Below are 19,930 nucleotides of genomic sequence, written 5' to 3' on the forward strand. Positions count from 1 at the left end.
CCGTTTGTTCATGTGCTGCTGTATTTGAATACTGATCGTGTACCCACGCAGCTGGGTTGATTTCTGTAACAGTGTTTGCGACTAACCTCCGCCATATTCGCGAGCTCAGAAAGCCTCTACTATCAGTTAAAAGACCGGTCTCGCGGAATAAACGCCAGTTTATTCACTCGAGCCTGTGTGATAGCGGCACGCTTTCTGTCCCTCCGAATATCGCTCGCGCATCCTCTCTCTCTTTGTTTGTGTCCCGCTAACACACAGACACATACACGCCGCACACGCGTGTCCTAAGCCAGCTGTTCCCGGCGGACGCTAGGGACATAGCTACATCTGGTGGCTACATACGGCCATCTCTCTCTCTCTCTCTCTCTCGCTACTCCATCGAACCTCAGTGGCTCCGCCCCTGACCGCTGCGAGGAATAGCTCCACCTCTCTCTCTCTCTCTCGCTACCGCATCGAACCTCAGTGGCTCCGCCCCTGAACGCTGCGAGGAATAGCTCCATCTGGTGGCCGCCCATAGCCATCTCTCCCTCTCTCTCTCGACACGCACGCACACGCACGCACGCACACACATACGCACACACACACACTCCACGTGTGTATCTCCCTTTGTTTAAGCTTGGCTTTGTGTGTTAGGTAGTTAGGTAATAAGGCTCTGTTAATTGCAGTGTTATTGATTGTGATCATTATTACTGATTTTAATAAATCTTATTATATTATAACTAGCGGTCTCTTGTGCTTGTTCTGTATATGTCACTGGATAACAGCAGGTTGTGAAGGCTAGTGCTTGAATTTCATGCCTTTTAATTCTTCGATTGGTTTTGTACTTCTATGCCAATGATCACGATGATTGGCATGTGAGTATAAAACCTTCATATTGAGACTGAATACAGTTTTAGGTTATCTTTTCCCTGATCCCAGGGTGGTGCCCCGTTTATTCATGATTATATCATGATAATATATTAAATATAATTATTAATACCGATAATCATATTGATATTGATAGTTAACTGTTGATAACCAAATCTGCTCCTGCTACAACCCCAACAGATACAAAGAGCAATTTTTTTTCTCCTTGTGCACAAAATGTCTACCGAATTAACTATTAAACACCCACATGTTCTGTTTGTGTCCACGGACGCATTCGGCCCAGAACCACCAGTTAACATGGTCACTCCAAACACCAGCGGGGTCTATAGCTGCAGGCTACTGGACCACCTGCTAACGTGGTCTTCCTCACTAACAGCACACGGATCTGGAAGGTCACTTTTTAACGACTGTAATCAGCAAATCTCCAAATCTTCAATGCACTCATCATACGTTCATTGCAAAACATTGTTCCAACACATGAACTGTAAAAGGGTCAACGGTCTACATGATGTGTATCCACACGTGGAACGGAGGGAAATTAACCACTTTTTACTTTATGGCCAATGATACATGATAAACATGAGAACATATGCTGAATATAACTAGAGAGGAGTCTAAAGCTTAGAGAAGTGGATCCCTGTCTCTGGTCTCTGTACAGGTCAGTCTAGGTCAGCAGAGGTTGAACCACCACTCTGGCTCATCTCAGTAGCTTACCGCATTGGTAGCGTGGTAGCGACCTGTCAATCTGCAGATAGCCCCGCCCCTAAAGCGTCTCCTACTTTCTTGTCTGTTTGACTCTAAACGGACCATCCAGCTGTCTGAGCAGGGACACCCAGACTTCCCTCTCCCAGGATAGTTCCTCTAGCCAGCTCCTCCAGGAGGATCCCAAGGTGTTCCCAGGCCAGCCGGGCAAAGTAGTCACTCCAGTGTGTCCTGGGTCTTCCTCAGGGTCTCCTCCCGGTGGGGCATGCCTGGAACACCTCCCGAGGGAGGCGTCCACGGGGCAACTGATGCAGATGCCTGAGCCACCTCAGCCGGCTCCTCTCGATGTGGAAGAGCAGGGGCTCTACTCCGAGCTCCTTTGCATGACGGAACTCCTCACCCTATCTCTAAGGGAGCACCCCGCCACCCTGTGAAGGAAGCTCATTTTGGCCGCTTGCATCCAGGATCTTATTCTTTCGGTCACGACCCAGAGTTCATGACCATAGGTGAGGGTAGGAACGTAGATTGACCAGTAAATCGCTCTCTTCACCACGACAGACCGATACAACGACTGCATCACTGCGGCCGCCGCACCGATCCGCCTGTCAATCTCACGCTCCATCCTTCCCTCACTCGTGAACAAGATCCCAAGATACTTGAACTCCTCTACTTGAGGCAGGAACTCTCCCCCAATCCGGAGGGAACAAGCCACCTTTTTCCGGTCAAGAACCATGGCCTCAGACTTGGAGGTGCTGATCCTCATCCCAGCTGCTTCGCACTCGGCTGCAAACCGCCCCAGGACATGCTGGAGGTCCTGGCTCGAAGGAGCCAACAAGACAACATCGTCCGCCAAAAGCAGAGATGAAATCCAGTGGTTCCTGAACCAGATCCTCTCCGGCCCATGACTGAGCCTAGAAATTCTGTCCATAAAAATAATGAACAAACTGGTGACAAAGGGCAGCCCTGCCAGAGTCCAACATGCACCAGGAACAGGTCTGATTTACTGCCAGCAATGCGAACCAGGCTCCTGCTCCGGTCGTACAGGGACCGTACAGCCCTTAGCAGAGGGCCCCCAACCCCGTACTCCCAAGTACCTCCCACAGAATGCCACGAGGGACACGGTCGAATGCCTTCTCCAAGTCCACAAAACACATGCAGACTGGTTGGGCAAACTCCCATGAACCCTCGAGCACCCTGCGGAGGGTATAGAGCTGACCCAGTGTTCCACGGCCAGGACGAAAACCACATTGTTCCTCCTGAATCCATCATGCTGGATTGAAGAAGACTTGAAATTAGAGATTGAGACCATAAACACATGTTTACAATGTTTACTGTGAAAATAAATCAAGAGAGAAGTAATTTTCTCATAGACTTCTATACAATCAGAGAGGAGTCGCCCCCTGGTGTCCGGCAGAGAGAATTACAGTTAAAGGTACTACAGCTCCTGAACCTCCTACCTGCAGAGAATGAGACTCCCTGACTGACACCAGAAACCAGACAGGGTTAATGTTTTCATGTGATGATGAGAGGATATAACCATTACATAATGGCCGCATCAGCCTTCCCTGGAGGATGAGAACCGTTGCTCAGGGCAGCTGATTGTGGCGAGTGATAGTGGCGTTCCTGACTGCTGAGGGTTGCTCTTCCCCCGTTAGCCGTCTGTGGATCGTAGCCCAAAGACGAGCTGTTTGGAGGTCTGCTGTGGTTCAGTTCCAGCTAACTGCGTTAGCTCGGCTTTTCATTGAGGTCTGCTCGTTCATTTCATCTTCAAAAGCTCAGCGATAATCCTATCAGGAGTCAGGAGTTAAAGGCTCAGAAGGCTGTAAACATGACGATCCTGACAGCAGATTACAACCCGGAACTCTGTGGCACACTTCATCTTAAGACCATAACAGCTTTAGTATTAACTGGTTTTCCTTTAAGTGCATTTAGGTTGTAATGGCACCATATATCGTACCAACAGATACAGTCCTGTAACTCAAAAGTCACACGTTCGATTACTTAAAAGTCTGTGGTCCCACACATTAGTCCAGAGACCAGACTATGTGGAGAACCAGAGACTGTCTATGTCCAAACAACAAGGTCTCTGCCGTATTTATGTCTAGATGACGTTATTTGGAGTGTTGATGGAGCAGCTACAATGTTAGAATAGCCTAGCACCCATCAACCAGACTCCATTCAGAAAAACAAGCATTTTAAAAGTAGTTAGCTTGTCTTCTTGCAGACAGACCTAACAAAGCATGTCTTCACACTTTTTTCTGATCACCATTATGGAGTTATTTCAGCATCCTTTTCATCTTGTTGTTGATATGAAATCACAGATAAATACGTTATTCTTGGTTCCTCCAGCTGTGGTAAACCAGCCTACGTGGGTCTTTCTAGATCCAGTGAATCCAGCTTGGTGAAATCCACCGAGTACCGGATGATGTCATGAACCCAGACAGTCTGGTTTCTTGGTGTATCTGGAACTTCAACATGTTCAAAGCAGCAATAGTGGTGATTTCAGCCGTGATGGAGGAAACCTGTTTGGGGGCTAAGTGGAGGGAAGCCTTGCTTCTCTAGTGCGTTTAGCATTAGTTAGACAAATAAACACAAGGATCCCGTAGTCAACCCTGCTGAAGAGAAAATACTGTTGAACTCACTGAGGTCTGGAGGCTTCAGCTTGGTCCGTCTGCAGCTTTTCGCCTCCTTCCACCTCCATGGTGCAATAAACGATCCTGTTCGGAGCCACGGACTTCAGACCCTGGACCTCCACGATCACAATCTGAAAGCAGCAGTACAGTAAGAACATGTTGCTGGGAAAATGAATCGTATTGTTTTGTTAGTTTACAACGATCCACAACCCCAAAATATTCAGTCTACTACAATACTCCTGCCGTTACTAACTAAATTGATGTGTCATCTCATTGTCGTCCACTCACCTCCAGGGTGAAGGACAGGACCACGTCGGACTTGGACAGGACGTCCCCCTCGTCCCCCATGTCCAGGAAGGAGCTGTTCATGGAGGAGCGTTTCAGCTTCTGCTTGAAGTCCGGACCCCCTTTGGATACCGGAAGACTCTCCAAGTTTGCCATGAGCAGGTTTACCGACGATCGCAGCTCCTCCACGTAGAGCGGCTCCATGTCGGTGGAGACGAACTTCGGGTATCTTCTCTCCTGCACAAAGATTGACACAATCACGTCAATGCGATCACGCCAACACGATCACATCAACACGAACAGATCGTCACGATTACTTCAACAGGATCGCATAAACATGATCACGTAAATACGATCACGTAAACACGATCACTTAAACACGATCACAGTAACAAGATCACTCCAACACAATCACATTAACATGATCACATTAACACAATCACTTCAACACAGTCACGTCAATGCGGTCATGTCAACATGATCACTTCAAGATGATCACTTTAACACAATCACTTCAACACAATCACATCGTCACGATCACTTCACCATGATCACGTCCACACAATCATGTAAATGCGATCACTTCAACACGATTACTCCAACACAATCACATCAACAGGGTCACTCCTACACGATCACTTCAACACCATCACTCCAACATGATCACTTCAAAACAATCATGTCAACACGATCACATTAACACGATAACATTAACATGATCATGTCAACATGATCACAATAACACAATCACGTCAACACAATCAGACTTCAAGACGATCATTGTTCTCACCCTGGCGACCTTCTCGGCCAACTGTAAGCGCCCGTCCAGCTCTCTGCGGATCTGAGCCGCCTGCTCATCCACGTTGTCCAGCTGAGGAAGAAAAACATAACATCACATTGTCATCATCATCAGCCAATCAGAGAGCCAGGTAACCTGTCTGAAAGGTGGAGGAGAGACACAGCAGGAGATAGGAGACTCGGTCGTTAAGTGATTAACCAATTAGCAGCTGTGGTCGTAATAGACAACAGCAATTAGTAGGGCTGAGCGATTTTATCGATTCTGCGATATAAATCGATATTTTGTTTCCACAGAAATCGATTTTTTAGCCACGAGTATCGATCATTAAGTCCCATTCAAATCCCCCTGGCACTCTGCTCGCTGCGCCGAGAGACGGCTGCGCAGGATCGCGGCGCTTCGCGTCTGGTCTGAACTACACTATTGGTTAACAAAGGCGCCGAAAGGAAGCGGGCGCCGAAAGGAAGCGGGCGCCGAAAGGAAGCAGGCTCCGTTTGCGGTGCTTCAGCGGCCGCCTGGTTCACGCCGGCATGACGCCAGGTTCACACCAGCTGCTGCAAAGCGTCACGGCCAAGAAAATCACACATGATCCGCTGCCCCCCAGTTCAGACCAGACGCGTATTTCTCCGCAACGGTCGACAAGCGCTTCTGCTCAGCTGTTATTCATTCAGAGCTATTTTTTTCATCGTGGGCAAGTAAATAACCTCATGAAATTAATAAGCCATATTACTGTAGACACCCAAAACCCCACCCCCCGCCCCGTAGCCAGCCCACTCCGTTGCTCTGTGTATGTGTGTGTGTGTGTGTGTGTGCTTTGTAAGTTACAGTTTGCACTTCAAAAAAATGTAACTTATTTTCTCACCACATATTTGATTTATTTTGTCCAGCATTTGCAAGCTGGAGACTCTCTGTCCATTCAGAGCCATATATTGTGTAATTGATTCTTTCAGTTTATATTAATTAAATCCAAGTCAATGGAACACTCACAAGATGTCACCAAAATCACACTGTACCTTTTAAATCTTTCAGAAAATGATGTAAGTGTATCGAATTATATCGAATCGTATCGAATCATATCGTTGACTGAATATAATGATATATATCATATCGTGAGCTGAATATCGTATATCGTATCGTATCGTGAGATTAGTGTATCGCTACAGCCCTAGCAATTAGCCAATCAGCAGCGATGGTCTGAGAGCAGCGAGTTAAACTACCTAATTGTGCCTCTTGACCAGTTACACAAAGTTTTATCCCCTTTGTTTACTTTTGGTGCGCTTTTGGAGTTAAAGCTGCAGGTTTTTCAGCTGCAGTTCCTCTGATGTCCACCAGGTGCCGCTCAGAGATCACTCTCACTCTATTGAAGTGAATGGGATATCTCCCATGGTTCATTGCATCTCATCTAGGGCATCTGGCTGTAAAGATATGTGTTTTTTTTTTACAATTATCTACATTTTCAAGACACTAAAGGTAAATAGGGATAAAACAAAATGTGGATTTTAGATTTTTAGTTTTTTTCCCAACTAGTCTGAAAAAAGAAAATGTTTGTGTCTGTAGTTGCATCTCCTCCCCTTTAATCACTGAAACATCCAGAGATTATGAATCTGCAAAAGTTTAAGATCAAACAAGCACTCAAGTTCATCATTACAACAGGGAGAGAAGAGTTAATGATGCAGTTCCACCTTAAATACCGACAGCTTATCGGCTTCAGAGCTCCACGTCGGGCATCAGAGTAGCGACTCTCAGAGATGAAAGCTGAACCAGCTTCGCTTACTGCACTCAAATCAGAAATCTGTGACGAGCTGAGGCGTCTAAAACCGACAATCGGAGATAAAAACCGGCCTGAAGCCAAAGAGACAAATGGAGCCGATAAGGGAGGGAAGAGATAAGATGTTTAATTTGAGCCACTTTCAAAACCCGGGTCCCAGAGAATCCGTTCAACAGCAGCGGGTACCCTTTAGTCACAGTGAGGAGCTGGAAGGAGCTGCTGCTGGTCTGGGAGTCGCTTCTAAACAGGGTCGGTCTGGGAGTCGCTGCTAAACCGGGTCTTTCTGGGAGCCACTGATTCTGACCTGTGACCTTCACACTTTGAGCTTATGTCGGCCACCTGCAGCTCTTTACTGTGACCGCAGACATCCTCGCGTTTGTTCGTGACAACGCTGAAGGGTTCTTCTTCTTCGGTTTGTGTTTGAGGGTGAAAGTCAGCAAAGAACTCACATCCTACAAGTTTGTTTCTTCTTCAGCCTATTTTGACTTCCCTTCCCTGATTTTATTCTCTATGTCAGGATTATATTAAAAACGAGGGTCGCTATCATGGAACATAATGAGGGAGATTATATTGCCATAATTAACTTTTTTTTTTTAATAAAAAAAAAAACAGTAGTGTTCAGAACGAGCAGAGTTGTCGAGGTCTTTCCCTCCAGACCAAAAGCGAGAAAAGACCGGCTCCTCCGGTGGCCTCCAACGGGTTCTTATTTGGAGAAAATATGCACGGTAGTCAACAATGAGAGACAAATATGTTTTTTGATTCAGTTTGAATTTCACATTTGGTGTTTGTCAGTTTCAAAGATAATTTTTGCACGTCAGGAGAGTCTCATGTTAGAGATCCCTGATGCTAGGCCCTAGATAACAGATAACAGAATAGATTTGTTTTTTTGCTCGGATGGAAACGTGAGAGCGTGAGAAATCGGGGATGTGGCATGAGAGCGCGTGAAGCCAATGAAATGCGTGTCTCATGTCCAATGTGTGAGAGTTGGCAGTCCTGCGTTAGCTTGGCTTGCTAGCTAACTTAGCTTGGTATGTCACCAACACATCCTGGTACCAAACAGAGGGAGGCGCCGCTTACCTCACTGTTGGGGACTTTATGAGTAAAAGAAGCTTTTCAAACCCAAAACGAACATTTCATTTAAGAAGTTTACCATCTGAGAGTGATGAATGGCAGCAGTGGAGATAGTTTTTTTCAAAGTAATTTAATAAATAATTTGGTAATTAAATTAAATAAAATTGTCACCTCCTGCCACCACTTCTTGTCAGGGCTGACATCCGCCTCCACTAATTGCTGAAAGATGGATATTAGTTCACGGAAGGTTTGACAGATTTTGTTCAACGTCGACAGACGTCATCAGAAACCTGCCAGTGTGGATTCATGTGGATCCACATGCAGAGTGCTGAGTCGTTCTGATGAGATCTGCTGATCACTGAGTCCTAATTAACTCAACGCTGTGTGGAAGGAAAAGGAATTAATTATCGGAGTGAAGGGGGTTGAATCAACACACACACATCGGACACATTTATATTCCATGTTCGTATTGTTTTTGTTTCGATGCGTTAATCTCTCCTAGAGGTTTCATTGTTTGAGAGGTGGACATCATGATGTCATCAGTGGTTTCTGGACTACGGTATTGAAGCCTTTTTTGCGCTCTCCATCTTGGAGTTTGGCATCCTGTAAAGGAAGTGACCATATTTGGACAGTGTAGTAGCGATAGGTGGATCTGATGAACACAAACAGCAGAGCGGCACCCTAAGCAGCTTTACTGGATCTGGTTCCATCTGGATTCTGGTGTGAAGCTGCGAAGAAAGTTAGCTAATAATCCAAGGTCAACTTGACAGCGAAGTGTTAAAGTCATCTTAGTAGCTAACTGCATTGGTGGTGGCGTGGTAGCAACCTGTCAATCAGCAGGTAGCCCCGCCCCTAAAGCATCCCCTGCTTTCTGGTCTGTTTGACTCTAAATGGACCATAATGTACTAAATGAACTTCATGCTGGATTGAAGAAGTCTTGAAACTAGAGACTGAGACCATACACTCATGTGTACAATGTTTACTGAGATAATAAATCAAGAGAGAAGTAGAGTCATTTTCTCATAGACTTATATACAATCAGAGAGGAGTCGTCCCCTGGTGGCCAGCAGAGAGAATTACAGTTAAAGACACTTTAGTAAGACGCAGAGTCATTGTTAATCCACAGGAAATGAGCGAGGACTTTAAGGACACACATCCATCAGAAAGGAACATGGCCATGCAACTTGTTGCCTTGAGATCATGTATAGCCAGACGATTTCGAGTCCACATTTTAATGTGTCATTGATTTCAACCATTTTAGGTAAATCATTTTAGGTAAACGCTCAATAATGTGCATCTCTAGATTATTTAAAATGGTTTGTCATATGGCTGAAAACGAGGCTGTTGGATGGTCCTCCATCATTAACCCTCCACGTCTATAGCAGGTTGTGTTTTGGTGCTGCGTTCACTGTTCCTGTGGTTCTGTTCAGTTCAGCATGAAGGTTTGTTTCCAGTCGACCACATTTTTTAAAGATGGCCTCATGTGGATCGTTTGCCAGCGGCGGAGATTTCAATTAATTCCAATTAATTCAAACATTGCTGTTTTAAATGCTGGTGCGCCGAGGCCTTATGCTGCATTACAAGTCAAACAAGAATATTTTTAATGATATTTGCAGGTCGATCAGTTCAAATAACATGTACACGTATTAGTCAAATATTACCTTAAGGTTCATATAAATATTCAAGTAATAATTATTTTCAAACCAAACATGGCGCATAGTACAAAATTCAATGAAACGACGAGGCTAAATTTGAAGTGTAGATGAATCAGTTCCTTCTGTTTTACTTCGGTTTGAGATGTTTACTTTTGATTTAAAAGCAGGAAAGCAGCTCAGACTGAGATTACTCTAAAGATGTACTTTAAAGCCGACGTGATGTTTTATTAGTGTTGCCGGCTGCTCCTCCGGTTCAACAACCTCTTAGTGTGATTCAGGCAACGAGTTGCTCGGGGAATTTGCTAGTGTTGCAGCTCCGTTATCTCGGCACCGTTAATTAGATTTGACTGTGTAATTAAGCGGAGACGCGACCAGGAATGCAAAGTAATAGAGAGCAGCGGTCGCCGCACTGACCATGAAACGTTAATCTGACGGACGCTCTACAAACACGCCGGCTCAGATAAAGAGCCTCTGGTAACATTTTCATCATCACCTCAGAGCATCAGAGGTTTCATTTACTCAGACTTTATTAGCCGACACAACGTTTACATCCTCCGGCATTAAAGCAACACTAAAGAGTATTTAGTGCCTTAAAATAATGTTTCCAAAATAGTTTCAGTGGTTCATCACCTCAAAACCGGGTGAACGGCACTTCAGCATTTACTCTGCGGCCCTCTATCGGCTGTAACCGCACTATGTAACTTTGCCTCGTCGGGTAGCGGTTTTGTAGTTCTAATGAGACTACAAATTTGAACTGCTTCACGGCAAGCGTTACAAAAGCCGGTAGGTGGAGGCTCTGCATAGAGATCAGTGGGAGAACACCCGGCAGGTGCGTGGAAGATACCTTGCAGCTAGGTAGTTTTTAAATTACTGTCATAGCAGAGGCTGCAAAGAAAAGGAGGAGTATAATGTCCGATGAGGCAAAGAAAAGAAAACGGGAGCATGACAAAGAATGAGCTGGTACGAGAGTGAATATCGGACCGGCTCTCACACGTTGGCGAGAGCTGAAGGAGGCTACAAAATGCAAGACGGATGGTGACTTGGCTTTGTTGCTGCAGGACTTGTAAATAATACAGGTAATCTTTTTTTTTCCAACAGTGTGCATCTGTGTAGGCTACAATACATTGTCGATTATTTTATTGGCTCATGTTAGCTAAGGCGTTAGCTATTGTGCTAATATATATGTAACTATCGCTATGGCTCATGTTAGCTCATGTTAGCTAATCTTAGCTAAGGCGTTACTCTACCTTGTCACTGGACATCGTTCAAATCGTTCATCGTTTCCAGAGCCGGTTCTAAGTGTTGCTTTAACATGCATTTTACTTTGAAATGTGTGTGAAACAATGGCGGTGTGTCGAGAGGAGCGATGTCAGTGCTGTAAAGTGGAATCAGGCAGCAACCTCCGGTTCTGAGAAAGTGAAGCCAAGCCGAAGTGCCTTAAATCTGCATTCTCTCTCTTGTCCACCAGGGGGAGACTCCTCTCTGATTGTATAGAAGTCTATGAGAAAACTTCACTCTTGATTCATTATCTCAGTAAACAGAAAGGCCAAACTTGACGCTTCAACACTGTAGTCCACACACCGACGGGTGACATCACCATGACGACGGAAGACGACAACAGAACGTTACCAGCCAAGAGAATCATTACACTGCAATCATGAAACCCTGTCTTACATAAAGACGACACATTCTGCCTCCATCCTTTATGTTCTTTGTCTAATCTATGTCACATCTATGTCGTGTCCTTCACGGTGATCTCACACAAAGAACAGCTTTGTTCTAACATTACAGCTGAAGTCCACCGCTGCAGAACAACAGAGACGTCCCACAACATGGACCAGGATTTGGTGTGATATGAACAGAAACCAATGAGTTTAATATTGAAGCCAGACATATTAGCATTTTTATTCCAGCAATCATCCTCAGTTATTTCGTTTGAGTGCAGAACAGCGTCTGCATCAAAGTGAGAGTGCCGTCTTATCACCAGCTGAGCCTTCGGTGCACAAACAGCCGATCCAGACTAACGATCCGACGGCGAGATGAAAGACCAGCAGCAGAGTCGCTATTACACCCCGTCATCAGTTACAGCAGGAATCAGAGGAGCACAGAGGGAGATGTGGATGTTTTGTTTGGAAAGAAGCGACTGAGAGGAAAATGAAAGAGCAAAGATTAAGAAAGAGCTGCTGGGAGTTTATAATATATATTATATATGAGCTTCACCTGTTGGCCTCAACGAGTTTCACTGGGTTTTCTAAGCCGATACTGTAGCCGCCACCAAGCGAGGGTCAGACTGCACCAGAGAGAGGATCTCTGATCCACCTCATTGAATCCCTGATTCTGAAACCGTCTCGGCCTACCAGACTTCTATTGATGTGAAACACTGGATGCATGTTTTCCTTTTGCAGCAAGAAACATTAATGGCTCCAACAGTTCAACCAACTTCTAAGTAATTTCTTACGCTTAATGACATTACTGTATTCATATCATCACCACAACTCTTCTGCAGCGCTCTGATCCTTTATTAAACATCGTAGCTCCGTGATTCACCATCTAGGGCTGAAGCGTTTAGTTGAGTTACTTGAGTAACTCGATTACAAAAAATGCTCGAGGCAAAAACTCTGCCTTGAAGCTTTGTTAAATTCCTATCTTGCGCATTATGCGGCCTGCTCATCGCAGGGATCATTGTTCAACACAGACCGTTTTTGAGGAAGCCAGGGCTCCAGGGTGCGACCATGTTGGGCGCACATGTGACCAAAAATCTGTGAAGTGCAGCTTAATATGTTCCTTGGTCGCACCGGTGCTCCTAACATTCAGCTAACAGCAGAGAATGTCCAAAGTTTGGGATTTTCATTTCACACAAAAAAAAAAAAGACAACAAGGTGCAATGTGTCTACTGCAAAGTAGAACTGGCGTACCACAACAGCACAACATCGTTGATTCAACTTCTGAGCCGAAAGCATCCAGTTAACGCTAGTTCACCAAGTGTTGCCGACACAAGGTAACAAAAACATTGATGTTAGCTGATTTAACAAACCAGAGCATACGGTATTTGTAGTGATGCCGTGATCATTTTTTATCCGATTACTCGATTAATCGATGGAATAATCGGTATATTACTCAATGACAAAAAGATTTGATAGCTGCAGCCCTATCGCCATCAGACTACATACAAGTCTGTGTTTTAATGAAACAAGAAGAAACTCATCATATCGAGGCTTCACACTCAAGTATGAAGTGGAGAGGGAATGTAACCAGCAGATATTCTGAGCGTTGACTCCAAACATTCGACAGATGACACAACTCAGAGACACAATGCTTCTTCTAGAGCGGACTGTATCGGAGGTAAAAAAGGGAATCCTTTTCACTGCAGAACTTCCCTCAGAAACATCCAGTTTAAGAGGTTTCTTCAGTGATCATGGAAACACCTGAGCAGCAAACCGGAACTGCTAACAGCTCATCAGCTCTTCTTCCAAGGCTGCAAAGTTCCCTAATTATGAACAAAAACAGGCTAAAAAACGAGTAAACAAACTGGTTTTATATTATATATTTAAATAATGTTATTTACTGGACAAATCTTTAGTTTCAACATTTCTTTATGACTCATTTGCAGGCACACACACACACACACACACACACACACACGGTGGACTGTCAGTAGGTTTTATCTTCAGAGACCATAATCTGAACACCTGGACCTGGACCCCCTCCCTCCCCAGCTGTTAGTCCTCCTCTCTTCTATTTTTATCTCCTCCATGTTTCCCGCCGCTGACTGAACTTCCTCCTCTCTGACTCACTCACATCTCTGAGCTTTGTATTTTTATCCAGCTCTGTTCCTGGCGGAAGCCCGTACGTTTGATTCCCATAATGAGACGATCCTCCGTCGCCTGATGTCAGACCGACTCGTCAACATGTCGACTAGAACTCGGTGGGCAGATTCAGATGATCGTCGGAATCCTCTGATGATACTTAAAATCTAAATACTGGATCTTAATCGTAGTTTGTTTACGATCTTACGTATCACAACTAGTGTATATAAATTACATCAGCGACTTTAACAAATAAACTGCCCCGTACATATTATTGCCCCTCCGTGACTGTGGAGAAGGTTAGGCGAGGGTCTATTTCTAACCATCAGCCGTCACCAAGTGTAAAAAAGTGTTTGTCTTTTCACTACGTCAGATAACACTTTAAAAGTGCTATTGATGTTATTTGTATTGTTCTAATCTTTATTTTAAAATTCTGCCTTTTAATTTGTTGACATTTTCTCCTTGTGCTATTGAAAAGGGTATCGAGTTTGAAATTCTAGTAACGTGACAACTCTAGTTGCGAGGTTGCTGGTTCAGAGCCTAAAACTCATCCACTACCTAAATAACGTGCAACAGGTTGACATCTTGCTATATCAACGACTTTCTATTCTAATAGCAACACTAATTGCAAAGCTGTGATTCCTGATGATTGCCTGGAAAAATAGTTCCTTACAAGAACTGAAAGTCTAACTGTAATTTGAGCTAGAAGGAGGGATTTAACGACGAGGACATTTTCAGGAACATTTTGAAACTTTTATTGAATAAATAAATCTCATTATATTTCAACACTCAAGCAACTTTGGTAAACATTGTGGAGGTTTATGTAAACTAGGTTACTTGGGTTGAAGCCACTTGAGGCTGTGAGTTTATTAAAGGTAGACTTTGCTGCGGTGGACCACGGTTATGATGAAAGGCAGGTGAGAGTTTAAAATGCAATTATCACCCATTTCTTTCTGATTCCTCCCTCTCTTCTTCCTCTAATGAAGCAGGACAATAATAGAATCTGTCCTAGCAACGCATTCTCGTCGTTATACAGACGACGGCGTCCCAACAGACCGTGAAGAAATCTGTGAATAGGAGTTATTTCTGTTACAACGGAGCAGAATCACTGAGGACGACTGATGTTTCCACTGCAAGCTGGAAATCAGAGACTGTGAAGACTCCTGGACTCATCAGTGACGTCCGTTCAGCCAACTACAAAGAAAAGAAAAGAAGCGATTTTCTTTCTTCGCTCCGCTGGTTTCTAACCGAGCAGGTTTGATTCATCCTCACTGTGTAGGAACGAGCCTACCTACTGGATCTGAGTCCAGCCACAATCCTATTGCTTAATATTAAAACGAATAACAGCTAAAAAAAATAGCGTTTTAAAAAGGCTTAATGATGAAACTGATCACTGCAGGTTTAAATCCAACAAACAGGACAAAGTCATGGGTTTGTGGGAACTAGCTGCTTTGTTTTAAGGTTTGGTCTAATAAAGTTTAATTTAATGTTGTTATTATCAGTTTGTTAGTCTCTTCTCAATGGTCCTCAAAAACGCACAAATAATTGATCTTTTTATTGTATTATCTCCATCTTTCACCTGATTGGTGCCTGCTTTTTTATTTTGAATGTGAATTTTTTTATAATTTTTTTATAATAAATAAATAATCCTAAGGTAGACCAACAAATGCAGGGCGATAAAATACAATCTCCAAACAAATCAGACTGCTGTTGAGATACGACCTCTTGCAAAATTATGTGAAAGAACCAAACAAAGCTCCAGCTGAGGAATCTTTCTGACTCAGTTTAGCTGCCATGTGTGAACTTTAGATGTGACCTTTAAGTCTCAGCAGACGGACTCTGAGGGACTTGGCGGGACCTGAACCAGTCAGGCCTGAAGACTGAGCACACCGGCCGACTAGCTATGAATAATAATGATCGATGAACGTAGAGGTCAGAGGTCAACAGCTTTCCTTTCTACAGTAAAATTAAAATTCACAGTTTTGATCAACAACAATTTCCAAATGGAATTGTAACATTAAACACTGTGAGAACAACTTTTTATTTTCATCCTTCACATTCATCATTTATGTTAAAATCTACAGTTTTTGATGAAGAAAAATACTTAATTTGCATTTCAGAAGAAGAACTTCTGCTGAGAGACGCAAAGAAGGCGTAACGTTGCCTCAAATGATTTACTTTAAATATCTGCACCTACAGCTGGTTGCCAGCGCTAAAATACACACTGGGACAACGTGAAGGACTCAGGATCACGCAAACAAGTCTGACATTCTTGGTTATTATTTAATTATTATATTATTCAGACCTGAAGGATTGACATCGATGAAAAATTGTTTCTCTTTTTGCTCAAAGTCATTTAAACATTGATCAAAATTATTGACGTCATTTCATAATCATTGGATTAGTTAGTTAATTATTGAGGTCCCGAAAGACAAAAGTGAAGAGATTCACCACATTTATGATCCACTTAAATCCTATTTAATGAGCGCTGTAAAAATGTCAAAGTCTCTCTACAGTAGCACCTTGTGGACGTGAGAGGAACTACAGCTGTGGACGTAAGAGGAACTCCAGGAACTACAGCTGTGGACGTAAGAAGAACTACAGGAACTACAGCTGTGGATGTGAGAAGAACTACATGAACTACAGCTGTGGATGTGAGAGGAACTACAGCTGTGGATGTGAGAGGAACTACAGCTGTGGACGTGAGAGGAACTACAGGAACTACAGCTGTGGATGTGAGAAGAACTACATGAAATACAGCTGTGGATGTGAGAGGAACTACAGCTGTGGATGTGAGAGGAACTACAGCTGTGGACGTGAGAGGAACTACATGAACTACAGCTGTGGACATGAGAGGATCTACAGCTGTGGACATGAGAGGAACTACATGAACTACAGCTGTGGACGTGAGAGGAACTACATGAACTACAGCTGTGGACATGAGAGGAACTACATGAACTACAGCTGTGGACGTGAGAGGAACTACATGAACTACAGCTGTGGACGTGAGAGTAACTACATGAACTACAGCTGTGGACGTGAGAGGAACTACATGAACTACAGCTGTGGATGTGAGAGGAACTACATGAACTACAGCTGTGGACGTGAGAGTAACTACATGAACTACAGCTGTGGACGTGAGAGGAACTACATGAACTACAGCTGTGGATGTGAGAGGAACTACAGGAACTACAGCTGTGGACGTGAGAGGAACTACATGAACTACAGCTGTGGACGTGAGAGTAACTACATGAACTACAGCTGTGGACGTGAGAGTAACTACAGGAACTACAGCTGTGGATGTGAGAGGAACTACATGAACTACAGCTGTGGACGTGAGAGTAACTACAGAAACTACAGCTGTGGACGTGAGAGGAACTACAGAAACTACAGCTGTGGACATGAGAGGATCTACAGCTGTGGACATGAGAGGAACTACATGAACTACAGCTGTGGACGTGAGAGGAACTACATGAACTACAGCTGTGGACGTGAGAGGAACTACATGAACTACAGCTGTGGATGTGAGAGGAAGTACATGAACTACAGCTGTGGACGTGAGAGGAACTACATGAACTACAGCTGTGGATGTGAGAGGAACTACATGAACTACAGCTGTGGACGTGAGAAGAACTACATGAACTACAGCTGTGGACGTGAGAAGAACTACATGAACTACAGCTGTGGATGTGAGAGGAACTACATGAACTACAGCTGTGGACATGGAGGTTGGGTAATAATAAAAAGCATGTAAACGTGGATCTGCAGCGACTCACCTGGCAGGCGTTGTACAGCAGCTGGTGCTCGAACTTGCGGATGCCGAGGATCTGCTGGAACATCTCGTACAGCTGCTCCTTGCTGAGGATGAGCTCCGACACGGCGCTCAGGTGCGCCCGCTGCGGCTGGCGACGCATGTCCTCGTCGCCCCTGTAGATGGCGTCGTACTTGGCAATCCAGGAGCTGAGCACCGTCTCTTTGCTCAGGCCGTCGATCTCCGGGAGGCTGCGGACGCGGCGCTCGATGTTCTTCTTGAAGACGTCACGGAAGTCGTTGGCGGAGCAGCCGCCGCTGTGGACCATCCGGGAGACACGCTCACTCTTCAGGAATCCCTGCAGGGAGGAAGACGAGAACAACTTTATTCATCTCCAGGTTGTCCTGGCAACTGCCGGTTTTAATAACTATGATTGTGTCAAAGTCAGCTCATCTGACTGATCCACACATGTCAACACATTAAAGAAGATAATACACAGTAGATAGAACTGTTGTTGTCATGGTGAATTTTTGATCAATATTCCTATATTGTTAAAAAGGAAGAGAATGAAATCTGGAGTGGGGAACTTTTACCTCCCTCCGCTTGTGGTAATTACACAAAACACTGTGTACGTGTTTTCAACCTCGTGTTCGTCTTCTCCGGTGATCGCTTTACTTTTGTTGTGTTTTACTTTAATCCTCCTGAGTGTGGCAGTGGGACCGTAAGACCATCATCTGTCATGAACACAGACAGGACGGGTGTCTGGTTTCAGGTGTATCTGGGACTTCAACATTCACAAAGCAGCAATAGTGGCATGAAGACGGAGTGAAATCACCGACTCGTCCACCGGACAGCCGAGCCGTTCCCTGGGTCGAACACTAAACTCCCAGCTGCCTCACATTCGGAGTGTGGCGGAGGAGAAGCGGCTCAGCGGGAAGCTTCACCTCCTCCTGCTAGTCGCTCTGAGACAGCGAACGGAATTTATTCATCTGGTGGAGGCCGAGAGCTCAGAGAGCAACATCATACTGAGGGAAAACATTTGATACGCTCAGCTTCGTTCCTTGTTAACGTCCAAACGAAGGATCAATCAATATAGTTACATGAAAGAAAACCTGGTAGACGTGATATTGTGAGACCAGGTTATATTTCTTAAGATGTGGAAACGATCAGCTGATGCTACATTCCTGCAGTCAATACTGATCAATATTATCAAACACTCTGATATATTAATTTCATCAACGCATACATTTTTTTAAAAATAAGGACATCGATATGTAGAAGGCGGGACATTTTAGCATCCAAATAAGTTTTAAATTACCATAAACATTTATTTGTATTTCTCTACCGACATCTCTTCTTATTGGATGATCGACACCAATAAAACACGCCTGAATTAGGGCTGGATGATTTTTTCTGTTTTTCTCTAAAGAAACTAAAAAGACCAAGGCAAAATTTAAATACATATTTTCTTTATTAACACAATAAAAATGAATGAGATCACGTAGTCTAGGCCTATGTGAACAAAACAGTTCAACAGTTCAGAACAAATCAAAGTGTAAAATCAGATCGCAGGCTGATCCAACTTTTGTGGAGATTCTTCAAGACATGTCAAAATGATCCTCAGTAGTGCATGTGGCCTCCACGTGCCTGTATGCACTCCCTACAACGCCTGGGCATGCTCCTGATGAGACGACGGATGGTCTCCTGAGGGATCTCCTCCCAGACCTGGACCAGAGCAGCAGTCAACTCCTGGACAGTCTGTGGTGTGACATGGCGTTGGTGGATGAACTGGTGGAGAACTGCTGACACACTCCAGCCACATGAGGCCTAGCATTGTCCTGCATTAGAAGGAACCTAGGGCCCACTGCACCAGCATATGGTCTCACAGTGGGTCTGAGGATCTCATCCCGGTACCTAATGGCAGTCAGGGTACCTCTGGCAAGCACATGGAGGGCTGTGCTACCTTCCAAAGAAATGCCTCCCCAGACCATCACTGACCCACTGCCTAACCGGTCATGCTGGAGGATGTTGCAGCAGCAGAACGTTCTCTGTGGCGTTGCCAGACCCTGTCACGTCGGTCACATGTACTGAACCTGCTCTCATCTGTGAAGAGCACAGGGCGCCAATGGCAAATCTGCCAATCTCTGTGATCTGTAGCAAATGCCAATCGCATTGCACGGTGTTGGGTTGGAAGCACAGGCCTTATTTGTGGACGTCGGGCCCTCAAACCTCCCTCATGGAGTCAATTTCGGACCGTTTGAGTTGAAACTTGAACATCAGTGGCCTGCTGGAGGTCACTTTGTAGGGCTCTGGCAGTGTTCCTTCTGTTCCTCCGTGCACAAAGGAGCAGATATATCGGTCCTGCTGTTGGGTTGTTGTCCTTCTTCGGCCCCATCCATGTTAGATATACAGGCCCATTCATTGCTCTTAGGCGTGGTAATTACGCTGGAGGGCGGGTAATGCGCTACCCGGTGACTGTCAAATACGACCCAAAATGAGGAAGCACAGCGTGCGCTGTTTGAAAACTCGCAATAACAGCCGATTGATGCATTTAACTGACAAACCTTTTTCTGGGGGGCCGCACCCCTGGACTTCC

General features: G+C 44.7%; 1 protein-coding gene across 3 annotated transcripts in view; it reads right to left on the bottom strand.

Annotated features, from left to right (window-relative positions):
- Positions 1-19,930, bottom strand: part of cadps2 (Ca++-dependent secretion activator 2) — a 187,428-nt gene that overhangs the window by 91,905 nt on the left and 75,593 nt on the right. For all 3 annotated transcript variants that reach the window (XM_084018540.1, XM_084018541.1, XM_084018539.1), the window contains exons 3-6: positions 17,360-17,692; positions 5,278-5,358; positions 4,491-4,724; positions 4,212-4,333 (exon numbers count right to left, since the gene is read on the bottom strand). In XM_084018540.1, the coding sequence (XP_083874666.1) occupies positions 4,212-4,333; positions 4,491-4,724; positions 5,278-5,358; positions 17,360-17,692 (770 nt within the window). The remainder of the gene's footprint in view (positions 1-4,211; positions 4,334-4,490; positions 4,725-5,277; positions 5,359-17,359; positions 17,693-19,930) is intronic.

The sequence above is a fragment of the Eutrigla gurnardus genome (assembly GCF_963514095.1).
Source record: "Eutrigla gurnardus genome assembly, chromosome: 9".
NCBI classification, from domain to species: domain Eukaryota; kingdom Metazoa; phylum Chordata; class Actinopteri; order Perciformes; family Triglidae; genus Eutrigla; species Eutrigla gurnardus.